The sequence below is a fragment of the Gopherus flavomarginatus genome, chromosome 14 (genome assembly GCF_025201925.1).
Source record: "Gopherus flavomarginatus isolate rGopFla2 chromosome 14, rGopFla2.mat.asm, whole genome shotgun sequence".
Lineage (NCBI taxonomy): Eukaryota > Metazoa > Chordata > Testudines > Testudinidae > Gopherus > Gopherus flavomarginatus.
The window spans coordinates 18289694-18302905 of NC_066630.1; the positions used below are offsets into that span (position 1 = coordinate 18289694).

General features: G+C 41.3%; 1 protein-coding gene across 1 annotated transcript in view; it reads right to left on the bottom strand.

Annotated features, from left to right (window-relative positions):
* The window catches only part of TERB1 (telomere repeat binding bouquet formation protein 1), a 61225-nt gene that overhangs the window by 35789 nt on the left and 12224 nt on the right, over positions 1-13212 (bottom strand). The window contains exons 9-11 of the mRNA XM_050922209.1: positions 3797-3949; positions 2910-3041; positions 1096-1221 (exon numbers count right to left, since the gene is read on the bottom strand). Coding sequence (XP_050778166.1) covers positions 1096-1221; positions 2910-3041; positions 3797-3949 — 411 coding nt within the window. The remainder of the gene's footprint in view (positions 1-1095; positions 1222-2909; positions 3042-3796; positions 3950-13212) is intronic.

The window sequence follows — 13212 nt, forward strand, 5'->3', positions numbered from 1 at the left end:
CTGGTCTTGGCGTGGTGCTGGAGGTTGAGGGCTAAGAGCCGCCTCCATGAGGAGCCGGAGGACATGTCGCTGCTTCCTGGGAGCCACCTGATGTAAGCACCGCCCAGAGGAGCCTGCGCCCCAGCTCCCTGCCCCAGCCTTCTTTTACCTCAACTCCCTCCCAGAGCCTGCACCCCGCACTCCAACCCCCAGTCCTGAGCCCCCGTCCCACACCCAAACTCCCTCCTAGAGCCTGAACCCTTAGCCCCCTCCGGAACCCAAACTCCCTCCCAGAGCATGCACCCTGCACCCCCTGACACACCCTAACCCCTTGCCCGAGCCTGGAGTCTGCTCCCACACCCAAACTCCCTCCCAGAGCCTGCACCCCAACCCCCTACCCCAGCCCTCACCCCCATCCTCCAAACTCCCCAGCCCTAACCCCCTCCTGTATCCCAAACCCCTCATCCCTGATCCCACCCCAGAACCCGCACCCCAGCTGGAACCCACATCCTAACTCCCAGTCCCAGCCCAAAACCCCCTCCCAAACCCTGAACCCCTCATTTCTGATCCCACCCTAGAGCCTATAACCCCTCCCACACTCCAATCCCTTCCCCAACCCAAAGCCTCCTCCCACACCCTGAACCCCTCATTTCTGGCCCCATGCTGGAGCCTGTGTCCCCAGCCAGAGTCTTCAACCCGTCCTGCACCCCAACCCCATGCCCCAGCCTTATGAAAAGGAGCGAGTGACGGTGGAGGAGAGCAAGCAATGCAAGAAGGGGGGATGGACTGAGCGGGGGTGAGGCGGGAGGCAAGGGTGTTCAGTTTTGTGTGATTAGAAAGTTGGCAATGCTATAATTTAAAGGGAATCAGCCTTTTGTTCACAGATTATGCCCGCACATTTTTGTATTCAACTGAATCTCTGCAACTTTTGTTTCACCTCCCTAAATGTTATAATCATTCTATGGTGGTAAATATACAACTGTTCCCAAGGAAAACAAGCGTTACTGAAGTGCACTGCATTACCAGCCTGCTACGGTTACAATTATTTTGAAGGTTTACAAATCTTAAATACTGAGAACAATGAATTTAATTTTTTAAAAACAATAATAAGCTTACTGATTTGCTTGCAATTTTGCAGCACAAAAGTTGCAGCTTTGTTTACTTCTTCATCCTGAGACTCTGTTAATAACTGAATCATAAATGGAAGGCCATTGTTCTTAAGCAGATCATACTGATTTTCTTCTAAAGAAGATTAGCATTAAAGGAAAATAAATCAGTTTCTAACTTGTACCATGGTTAACAGTTTTCTTACATTATCTTTAGAAGACAGTATAAATAACTTCAAATAAAATTCAGCAAAATGTTTCTTTTTATCATGAGCCAAATTCATTAAATCATATCTGGGTAATTTCCGTATAATGCATGAACTACTTTATATGAATTGCTTTATTTACTTTTTGTCCAGTTTAGGAAGCAATTAGGGATGATTCATAACTTCTAACTTACTGTATGAAACAGTCACTTCTAAAATTTCAGTAGTAGTATAAGCAAATCCAATAAGGACTGAGTCAGCTAAAAAGTAAATACTGCTAATTCAAGTGAAAAATACATAGCTATCCATAATTAAAAGTCTGCATTAAAAAAAATCTAGAGTTTAAGTTAGTAAAAAACCTGTATATTTATTAAATGGGACCCAAGTGAATTTCAGTTGTTGACTAGGGCCTTATTTTTCATTAGGTTTGTTGGTTGTTTTGTTTTTTGGTTTGTTTGTTGCACTAAGGTAGCTGCATTAGTGCAAATCTCTCTCTTACATGTGTATAGTGTAAACTATGATTTACAATTGTCTGGTGTACTCCAGTTCGAAATCTGCATTGTAAATACAGCCTATCTAATCAGTTCTTCCCTGGGCAAGAGAAGAACACACTCCATTCATAATTCATGTAATCGTCTAAAATTATGTTTTCTAAAACTATGCTAATATTTGCATAACTTTCCAAAAACATTTTTATAGTTCAGACAGGATCTTAAACTCTCTAATTATATTGGATCTTTTCTTTTCTTTTAAAAAAAATCCTTAACTCTGCAAACAATAACAAATTAAAATAAAATTCTCTTATTTTATAAGATCATAAAATTTATATTTGCAATGTATTTTCCATGGAGCAAAGCCCTCCTTTGATTCAATTAGTTTCTTTACAGCCCAATCCATCTCCTGTCGAAACTGTCAAACTGCCACTGACTTCAAAGGCAGCAGGATTAGGGCTTTACAAGATATTCTCTGTTTGACAGATTCCAGAGTGCTCTTGAGAGAAAAGCGAACAATATAAACAATCAATCATCAGTATCCTGCAACTATCCACGCAGTTTGCTTTCATTGCCACAGGGTGCCAATTGACAGTCTGAGTTGGGCAACTTTATTTTGGACAAACACTAAGATGTCAGGCAAAAGCATTTCAGACAAAATCCTGTTCTCACTTCCAAAAGTAATGCTATTAAATTCAGTAAAATTATTTATAGCTGAAATATATCCCTGTGCAAAGGGTCAGCACAACATCTATGCTCCAGGTACTACTGGAGGAGTTAAAATAGGGCTTAAGTGGAATTTACATGATGCATATGTCTTGTTCTGGCCCTTTGGACAAGGTGAATTTCACCCTATGTGAATGAGGTGAACAGGATTTGGTCCTTTGAGTGCTCCTCATGAGACTCTACTTTCTTTTAACTCTGAAGAGACTGTATGTTGTATTGAGATAACAGCTCTTCAAAACCAAAGATAGAACACTACAGAAACTTTTCTTTGAGTTTTAATATTGAATTAAATTATGTGGAAGAATTTTGCTTTGAGTATTTTAATGAAAACTGCTGAGGAGTGCAGCATTGAAGTGTTTAAAGCCGCAAACCAACATTCATAACAGAAATCAGAATCTTACCACAACCTTCTGTGCAATGCCCAATTGTAAGAATAATACTAATTTTTTCTCCTGAATCCAGTGTGTCAGAAGTCAGCAACCTCAGTAGCTTAGATACAATGTGATACTTTACCAGGACATCACCAACAGCAGCTATTAATATAAAATAATTTAAAGAGACAAAAATTAAACTAAAGAGTAAGTACACAACACAATGCTACAAAAATACATTTTCTTGTTCAGGGTGTCCTCTATATCCCTGAAGAAGCCTTGAGATTGCCCCCATTTCCCCCCAGCTTTCACTCCCTCACTCCAACATTTGAAGTCAGTATCGTCTCCTTTCAGGGGACCAGTCCTGTAAATGCTCTTTCCCAGTCTCAACACTGTCCCATCCCCCAAATCCTGCTGCGTAAGAAGCCCTGATAAATCAGGGCTCTCCAGCACACTGGGGTGCAGACCTCTGGAAAAGTTCCCCAAATCCTTTACCAGATTCAGCACATGGAGAACTCACTGCAATTGGAGAGGACATGAAGATCTAACTCTTAGGTTTATCAGCAATAAGATCCTCCCCATAGAAGAACTGGAGACACTTCCTGTAAAGAAGTCAAACTTCTCCAAAGACTTAGGGGCACCTAGATTTGTTTGTGTATCTATGTGCTAAAAATCAAGGTGTTAGTCACACCCCCATGTCTCTGCAGGTGCATTTTCTTCACTCTTTCTAATTTCAGTCGGAGACTGTTTAGGGAATTCTGACATGTAAAACTGTATTTTGCATACATGCAATATATGTACACTTACTTGCCATTTCATGTCCATCTGCATACTTTTTTTCTAAAATCTAGCCCTACTAATTTATTTCTATAAATACCATATATAGATATAAAAATGTTTGGGGTCCATTCACTCACAGTTATCAGCAATGCAAGCATCTAGAGTCTTTGTTACCACTACTGCAAGTTTTGCGCTTGAGTAACTTCTAGATGAATCACGGACCAGCTTGATAAGTATTTCAGCTAATACGTCTAATCCACCAACAGAAACAAAGTATTCCTGTACATATGCTTAAGGAAAAAAAGAATAAATACTGAACTGAAACATTTATATCTCTATAAACTAGAACAATATTAATAAAGCAATGTCGCAATGTTTTTTGTGTTTGCTAATTTTCTTGCCATCTAACACAATTCCATCAATACAACATAATCAAAATTGGAATTATAGAAGAGGTGGAAAATTTAGAAATGTATTTTTCATAAGAATTATAGAAAATATACAAGCATAATATACACATGTAAACAATGTACTGGTGTTCTGCTTGATTTCACTTAGTTATAACCATTATTTTCTGTGTTGTAATAATGATGAACTAACCTTTGGAAAATCAAAATGGCGCCCAAAGAATTTTACAGATTTTACTAACTTGAAGCTAATGGGACTATTTCTGGAGGAAGATATCAGTATCTAGCCCTTAAAGTAAATGCCACCATGTGCAAAGGAACCACACAAAGCCCTCTAAGCCACTTAGACTCTATGTTGTTTTTCAATGATGAAAAGGATGCTGATAGACAAGTTCCACTGCTTGTGTTCAGGGGATTGTGGAAGGAGCTGCTCCATGCGCCTGAGACCGGGAGATTCTTCACTAGCAGTGTCTGTTGGTCCACACCTGTGCCCTGTACTTCCCCATGATATAAAATGAAAACATAAGGAGCAGTGTAGACCGACTGCATCTCCAGTTCCTACTCTTCCGTGAATCATATGAGGATCTGAACAGAGGGGAAGGGAGGTTGGTTATGAATACCCATAGAGGCCACACATCTTGAACAACTCCAGTTACATAAGGTAAGTAACCTTTCTTTTAATGAAAACTGGTGAGGAGTACAGCATTGAAGTCGTTAAAGCCATAAACCAAAATTCATAAAAGAAATCAGAATCTTACCACAACCTTCTGTGCAATGCCCAATTGCAAGAATACTACTACTTTTTTGTCCTGAATCCAGAGTGTCATAAGTCAGCTGGGTATTCGCTGTGAGTCATTCACAAGCAGAACTCATTGACGAAGTGGAGAGAGTGTAAGGACCCATGCCCGTACTACTGATTGAATGACTGTTGTGACAAAGGATGCAGCAGCTGAAGAAGCCTGGAACAAGGCACAGTGGCTGGTAAAGGTGTGCAATAAGCTCCCGGTTGCCATTTCTACAAGAGGTATATTTTGGAGAGAATTTACAGAGGTAGCGTGTACTCCAGTAGAGCGGGCCCTAACATCCTGAGAAGGAGGGGTTTCCCTTTGTTCATAATGCAGTCAGATACAACTTAAGATCCATTTAGAGAATCTTTGCAATGAAATCACTTCCCTTCTCGTCTGCTTGGTGAACAAGATGAACAATCTTAGGGATTTTCTAAAGACTTTCTCCTCTGTAGGTAGAAAGCCAGAGCTCTACAAACATCAAGAGAAGAGACCTTCATGTCCTTCCTGGAAAAATACAGGCAGATGAATAGTCTGATTCAGAGGAAATTTGGAGGGAACCTTTGTGATGAATTTGGGATGTAACCACAGACATACTCCGTCCTTATGAAATATTGTGTCGGGGTGGTCTACTGGGAGTTTGTGGCTTTTATGGCAATCTCTTAGTGGAAGTTATTGCCTTAAAGAAGGCCACTTTCAGGAATAAATAGAAAGGGAGTAGAAGGCCTATGGCTTGAATGGTGGATTAATAAATGCTGATAGAAGTAGATTAAGCTCACAATTAGGCGTTTGTGCTGATAATGGAGGGAGGGTTCTAACAAGGCCTCTCAGGCACCTCAAGCATTTAGGGTGTGAGAACATTGAGTAGTTGTCAATCAGAGGATGGAAAGTGTTGATCACTGCCAAATGCACGTGTAATGAGCTAATGAATAAAACTGATGATTTCAGGGAAAGGATATAATCTAAAATGGCAGGGATCTGAGTCCAGAGGAAGGTCATGGTAATGCTGGCACCAGACGGAGAATTTCTTCTACTCAGCAGCATAGCATTTTCCTGTGAAAGCTTTTCTGCTATTATTGAGGATTGATTAGACCTCCTGTAAGCAAAACATCTCTATACTTGTTGCTCATCCAAAACCCAGACCGTAAGGTGGAGGGATGTTGGTTGGGAGAAATGGTTCTGCCATCATTCTGAGTTAGAAGGTTCAGCAATGGTCATAAGCAAATACTTTAACATGTGTACATCTGGAAGATGCAGGTGAACTAAAATTGTTTCAGCACCAGAGAGCTACAAGGATCATTGCCGATTTGTCCAGCTTGACCTTGGTCAAGCTCCAAAGTAGGAGGGGATGGGCAGGAAAGCACGCATTAGTGGCTCTGGCCACTGAACCAGAAATGCATTGTTTCTAAAGTTGTGTCCCTGGGCTGCACAAGGGCAACAGGATGAGCATTTCTTGTTGATTTAGGATGAAAGACGGTCCCATTATGGGGAACTTCACTGCTGGAAGATGCTCTGTAACACTATGTTATGAAATTCCCACTTGTGGACTCTGTGAAACTATCTGCTGGGGCTGTCTGCTAAGGTGTTCATTACTCCAGGAAGGTGCACCACTAAAAGGATGATCTGATGACAGATGTACTAATTTCAGAGCTTGACTGCCTCTTCACAAAGAGGGGTGGGACTTCACTCCCCACTGTTTGTTTACATAGAAATCCGTGTTCATATTATCCAACATGACTGAAACATACTGGGAATGTAAAAAAAAGGAGAAACCTCCTGAAAGCTTTGCATGCTGCTTGAATTTCAAGAAGATTGATGTGTAGTTGGGATTCTGGTGGGTCCAGGAACCTTGCACTATTTGTCTAGATTTTCTCGCTACCCCTCTCCAGCCCAGAAGAGAAGCACCCATGCCTATTTGCTTTGGGGTAATGGGGGAGCAAAAGGAACTCCTACACATACAGCCTTCTTATTTTCCCTCTCTGTTTGGAGTATAGACCATATGAAGCCAAATCCTGAAAGCAACAAAGGTGGGGCTTTAAGTATGTGAAGGTGGCCATGTGGCCTAGAAGAATCAGTGGAGGTGCACTGTCATCCAAAGACTTGGTCAGAGTTGGATAATGAAGTCCCTCATTGTGAGAAGCCTGTCTTGAGGTAAGTAGGCTTATGTTGTAGTTGAGTCCAGGATCACTCCAATAAATTCTTTAGGGCAAGCTGGGATTAAAGTGGACTTTTCTAGGTTTCCTCAAAGTCTCAGTATTGTATTAGACTGGGGAGGGAGCACACCTGACTTCTTGAGATGAATGGCCTGTGAGCAGCTGATCAACAAGGTAAGGAAACAGTGTGCTGCCCTGGTGATAAAGGTGTACTGCTACTATGGCAAGCACCTTTGAGAATACCCTTGGTGCTGTCAAGAGCCCAAAAGAAAGGACTCTATACTGGTAATGTTCTAGGCCCACCATACAGCACAGAAATGGATGACTATAGGAACTAGATATACTTCAGATCAAGAGCTGCAAATCAATTGCCTTCACTGATGGAGGGATGTGTCCCTAAGAGAACTCTAATGCCAGGTGGCACTGTTGTCATATTAACCCAGAAGGTGGCATGTAATATATCAATGGAAAACTAATAACTCACCAATCATTAATATTCTTATTTGATGTGTGTACAGTAAACCCAGAAAGATCTTTACAGATATACTGGAAATATGTGACTAAAGTGTGTTTAAACCAGATATGTTGGTGGAGTTGATAAACTAGTTTTCTTCAGAAAAAGAAAGGAGGCCAACACCTCAAACCAGGTCTGGGTAAATTCAGAGAGCTATTCATTTGTATCAGAGGCTACAGGAAGAGATCATCTGCATTGTAAAAATCACCAGTGGGGGAGGAACCAGCATGGTGTCTACACCAGAAAGAATAGTGTCTATATCCAGCAGGAGAAAGGAACTTTGTATGGGCTTACTTTTCAAAGGTTTACTGGACTGTAAAAGGAAGGGGAAAGAATCCCTAAGTTATCCTTCACCTTTGGAGACAAAAGGAACTTAGAACTTTGAGCTCTGTGAAAGTTCCTGGACATAGATCCAGTCAGTCATCTGGAAAAGAGATTTAGTGAGAAACACTTCTTTGTACAATGGGGTATGAAGATATTAATTTGTCTAAGATCTAGAATGGACACCCCTTCTTGTTGGGAATGAGAAAGCATCCTGAATACAAACTCTTCCCCTTGTGTTGAGGCATGGGCTCTAAGGCTCCTAGTTGTAGAAGACAGTCAGCTTTGTCCGAGAAACTTCTTGTGAATGGGCCCACTGAAAAAGGACACGGAAGGGGGTATGAATGAATGGATGGTCAGGAACTCTTATTGTGTAGTCCTTGGAGACAGTCTCCAGGACAATCTGTCCAAAGAGATATGTTGCCACATAGGGAAGAAGCATAGCAGGCAACCACCAAAGGGTATAGGGGTGTCTGGTTGTGAGGAGACTAGCTGATGGCCTTCAAAAGTCACGTCAAAATGACATTTTTGGTGGGGTGCTGCGGCTGAGGAGGAAACAATGGTGGGGCATTCTGTCTGCTACACTGAACCCTCTGGCATTTCCTGAGTGGTTTACAAACCTGTTGATGACAAAAGGGCTGAGGCATCGGGATGCTGCCTATAAGGAGGCGGAGTACTTTCTCCAAGGGACGGGGTATAAATCCCTAGGGAGCAGAGGCTTGCTTGGGAATCCTTAAGACTGTGCAGTGATTTGTCTGTTTTTTCACTGAACAGGACAGTACTGTTGAAAGGAGGTCTTCTGTTGTTGCCTGGACTTTCTTAGGAAACCCCAAGGAATGAAACCAGGAAGCCTGGCTCATGACTACCGAAGTAGTCATAGAACAAGAGGAAGTATCAGCTGCTCCCAGCAATGCTTGAAGGGACAACCATGCTAGGAGCTTCCCTTCATCCAAGATAGCTTGGAACTGAGGTCTGAGCTCCTGAGGATGCTTGTCAGTGAGCCGAGAGAGCTTATTGTAATTAATAAAGTCATATTTCAAAATCAGAGCCTGATAATTCACTATTGTAGACTACCAGAAGAAAAATTTCTCCCTAGAAGGTCCTGTTTTAGCATTCTTATTGGAGGGAGTAGACCAAGGCTGGTGCAGCCTGTTGTGCCTGGTAACAGGCTGTACTACTAATGAATTAGGGACAGGGTGGGAAAATAAAAATTCCATCCCTTTAAGTGGAACACAGCATCTTTTATCTGTTCTTTTCAGAGTTGAGGCACAGGTGGCTGTAGTGTGCCAAACACTCCTGGCTAGTTCCAGAATGGCCTCATTGATGGGAAGTGCCACCCTGCAAAGGCCTGGAGTCTGGAGGGTGTCTGAAAGCTTGTGAGTAGGGTCCTGGACTTCCTCGAGAGGAATCTGTAAAGCTTCTGCAATCTCTCTCAGGAAATTCCTGAAATTGTTTATAATTATTTGGCAGTGAAGGTGAAGAAAGCGGTGCAGATGGATGGGGATTTACTAGATAGGCAGGTTGTTCTTTCTCCTCATAGAGGTCCTGAGGAGACTGAGGCTCTTCTCTAGATGATGTCTGAACACACTCCTGCTCTGATCTCCTGGAAACAAGAGGTCTAAAATAAGAGTCCCAAGCTCCTAATGGGACCAGAGTGTAGGGTTGTGTATTGGAACAGAGGTGGACATGGCTGTAAGGATATGAAAGTGGCACCCACTAGCAAGGGTAGCACTGGTCTAATAGTATGTCTTACGAAGGTGAGTGGAAGCCCATGAAGCTCTGGAACCCCTCACCACATGTCTTGTGATTCCAGAATGGGAAGTAGATGGGATCAGGGAACAATGTGTAGCCCAATTCTATGGCTGGTGGAAGGAACCAGTGAGTAACATACTGTCAGTATAGGCACCTCCCTGGAGATCACTGGATCAGAAAGTAGTGGTGGTTCTGGGTTGGTGTAGACCACTAGGTGCTCAGGAACAGTATAGCCTAGATCAGCTGGAGTGCAAGAGGGATTTCTGAGCGCAGGCAGATTTAGTGGTGCAGGCAGTAAGTGATGGTACCAGTAAATCCTTTTTCCTCTTAAAGTGCAGAGTCAATAGTACTGTTGGTGACTGCCCTCTCCTTTTTTTTTCCCACTGGTGGTGGGGCCTGCCCTTTACACGTGACTGTTTTTGGAAAACCCGGGCTTTCGGTGTCGACAGTGCCAGGCTATCTTCTTATCCAGAAGCTCCAGACCCACACATACCAGGACACTGCATTGTGCCTGATTTAGCAGAGGAAGGAGAGACCAATCTCTTCTTAGAGGGTTTAGATGGGGACCTTTCCTGCTTTCCATATAAGTCTTTTCTCTTATCTTCATTACATCCATGCGTATCAGAGACTTTAGCTCTAGGATCTGATGAGCCAAAACTGTGAAGCTCCAGGTTTGGAAGGGCAAAAGAAGGTGGATCTTGTCAATACACAGAGAGGTCAGATGTCCCTGTATTGGGCTGTGGCCTCATGGAAAGCTCCATTAGATGTCTCCCAAGTAGAAATTCATGAGATTGTCATGAACGAGATGGGAAACAATAACAAATCTGATACTTAGAATATGTGACTCCCCAAGGCAATAGAGGCAGGAGTGTGGGGGGGGGGGCAGGAGGGAGTCATTAGGTGGGAAAACAAGGGGACAGGTCACACAGGACTTAAAACCAGGAATCTTGGGCATAATAGATGCCTGGACAGTGAAGGTGAACACTAAAGTATACTCTAAAATTAACTAGTTAATTAATAGGAACTAGATACAAAAAACCTGGAAAAAATGGGCAGCAATACTGTAAAGCAGCAGACACTGTTGGAGTTCCATTTTGGGCCATGAGTGGCAGAAAGGAAATAAAGAGGTGATCAGTCTGCACTGCCCCTTATTCTCTCAGAGCACTGTAAAAGGAAGTGCAGGGCCCAGGTGCAGATCAATGGATGTTTCTAGTGAAGAATCTTCCTGGCTCAGGCATATGGAGTTCATGCACAGTCACAGTGAGTATGCAGAGGAACCAGCACTCAGAGAAGAACTAATTCTTTTTGAGATGAAGTTTTCCCTATTTGGTCTCAGTCAAGAGACAAATTTATTTTGGAAAGTTTTAGCCAAATTTCTTCAGTCAGCTTTCAGTTTTTGCGTGTGTGTAGGCCTAACTTGACATGAGTAACTTGATATAAATAAGACCTCATTTCTCCCAGGCAATGATTCGGAAGGTGAATGGAAGATTAAGTTGTATATAAGGGTGTAACAAACATTAGTCTGGAGTCAGTCTAGCTAAAGTAAGCACCAACACCCTTGTACTAGGGACAATGGACAAGATAAACCTGGAATGTAGATATCAGTTTATACATGAACAGCACATTGACAGCATGCTGTACAGGGATTGATTCCTGAAAAGTAACCAACTCAATCACGAAGCACAGAATGCTGAGAGAGAGAGAGCACCTGCATTTGAGCCTGGCCAGTTTATGCATAGTGTTGCTGTATGCCAAATTAAAGTGAATAATTCCAGAGTTGAACTGAGTTTTTGAGAATGGAATGGAAGAGATTCTTGGGGAATCCCAGCAATGTGTTTATAAACAAAAAAGCCACACACATTTCTCTCATGTGTTCTGATCAGAAATTCTGTGCATGGAAACCTCAGGTACAGCTGCATTTGTTCAAACTTGGATTATTTTGTAGACATAATTAAAATGTAAGTAGCGAGCTCAGTTTGAAGGAAGTTGGCTCAGTAGTTTTGAACTTATGGCTGTTGAAAAGATATTATGTATGTAAAGAAGCATGTTGTTAGGTTCCATTGTTCCAGCATGTGCACTAGATGTAATTGTTTTTATGCTCTCTCTAAAGTAAATTAAAATAATGAGGACAGAGATGCACTCTGCTTAAACTAAACTTAAAAAGTCTTTAAAAACCTACCAAACATTGCAAATACTATTGGATACCCAGGATCTTGCACCAGAATTTCTCAGAAAGAGGACAAAGAGATAGTAACCTCGTGGGAATGAACATTAGGCTGGAAGTCCAAAATTCCCAAATTCTATCATCACCGCTGCTCTGACTGGGCTTAATAATACTTTACACTTACACAGCACTTTACAAACCACATTTAAGGCTTTACAAAACGGCTACGACGTTGTCAGGGTTTTTTTTACATGGAATAAATAATTGTTAATTTGTCCACTATGGAAGTGCAACCACTTCTGGGATGAAGCTCTTCAATTCTTTAACAAAACACAGAAACACTATCCAATATTTTTAGAATAAAAAGTGAAGTAAACAGTATCAATTTGAAATTGGAGGAATAATTTAAAATAATGCAGTATAATTATTATAATTAATTTTAATAATTGTGTTATTTATTATCATACAATTTTAAAAATCTTTTTAAAGTATTTTCTTTATGTCCACCTTAAAGGAACAAGGGAGATGTCTCTGGCTGCCCAGAAGTTGGTTGCTTTTCCTCTTTCTTTGAGAAAGTCACAAGTCACTGGATAAATATGCTTATAAATTATGGACCAAAAAAAACAACTTGACAGGGAAAAAATGGGCTTTAAAAAAAGACTTAGAAAAAGTCCAAGTTTCCTTGGTAATTTTTTTTATGCAGCAAAGATGCCAAAACACCAAGAACCTGAGGTCTGTTGATCATGACACCAAACATTAGAGTCTCCACATTGTCTTGGAGTATAGTATCCACTTCCTTATTAGAACCCAACACTAATAAATCACAGGAAGTAGGCAAAAAAAGAAGGAAATATCTGGAGCTCACAACACATTAATGAATGTTATGACAGGCCAGGTAGGGCCTAATGCATCAAAGAAAGGAAATGTGGCCACAAAGGCAATAGATACAGATAGGAAACATGGAAGATTAATAAATTAGTGCTGAAACACTGTTCCAAAGTAGGACACTTACAGTCTGCTGGACAGAGGCTAAAGGAATGCACTGAAATTGAGAAGGATTGTGTGACAAAACTGCTAGTGGATAGAGCCCGCATACCATCAGCTTTTATACATCTTATACGATTCAAAAGAAACTCTTTACCTATCTTACATAACTTCTATTTAACAGTAAAATAATTGAAAATAATAAAAGAAGATTGAAAATAATAATAATTGAAAATAATAAAAGAAGAATTGATTAGCTCAACAGAAAAGCATTTTAGAAATGCACATGAAAAAAATATCATAAGGGACTGGGGACTGTAAAAGTATCTATGATGTTTGTTCTGATGTCATGTTCTCTTGTGGTACAACCAAGTGGTGGCAAGAGACAAAGAAAGGACAGAATCCTTAGAGAAAGACTCACCCAAGGCAAAGGTGCTTTTAAAAGAAAACTGCATCCATTTACCTCAGGAGAG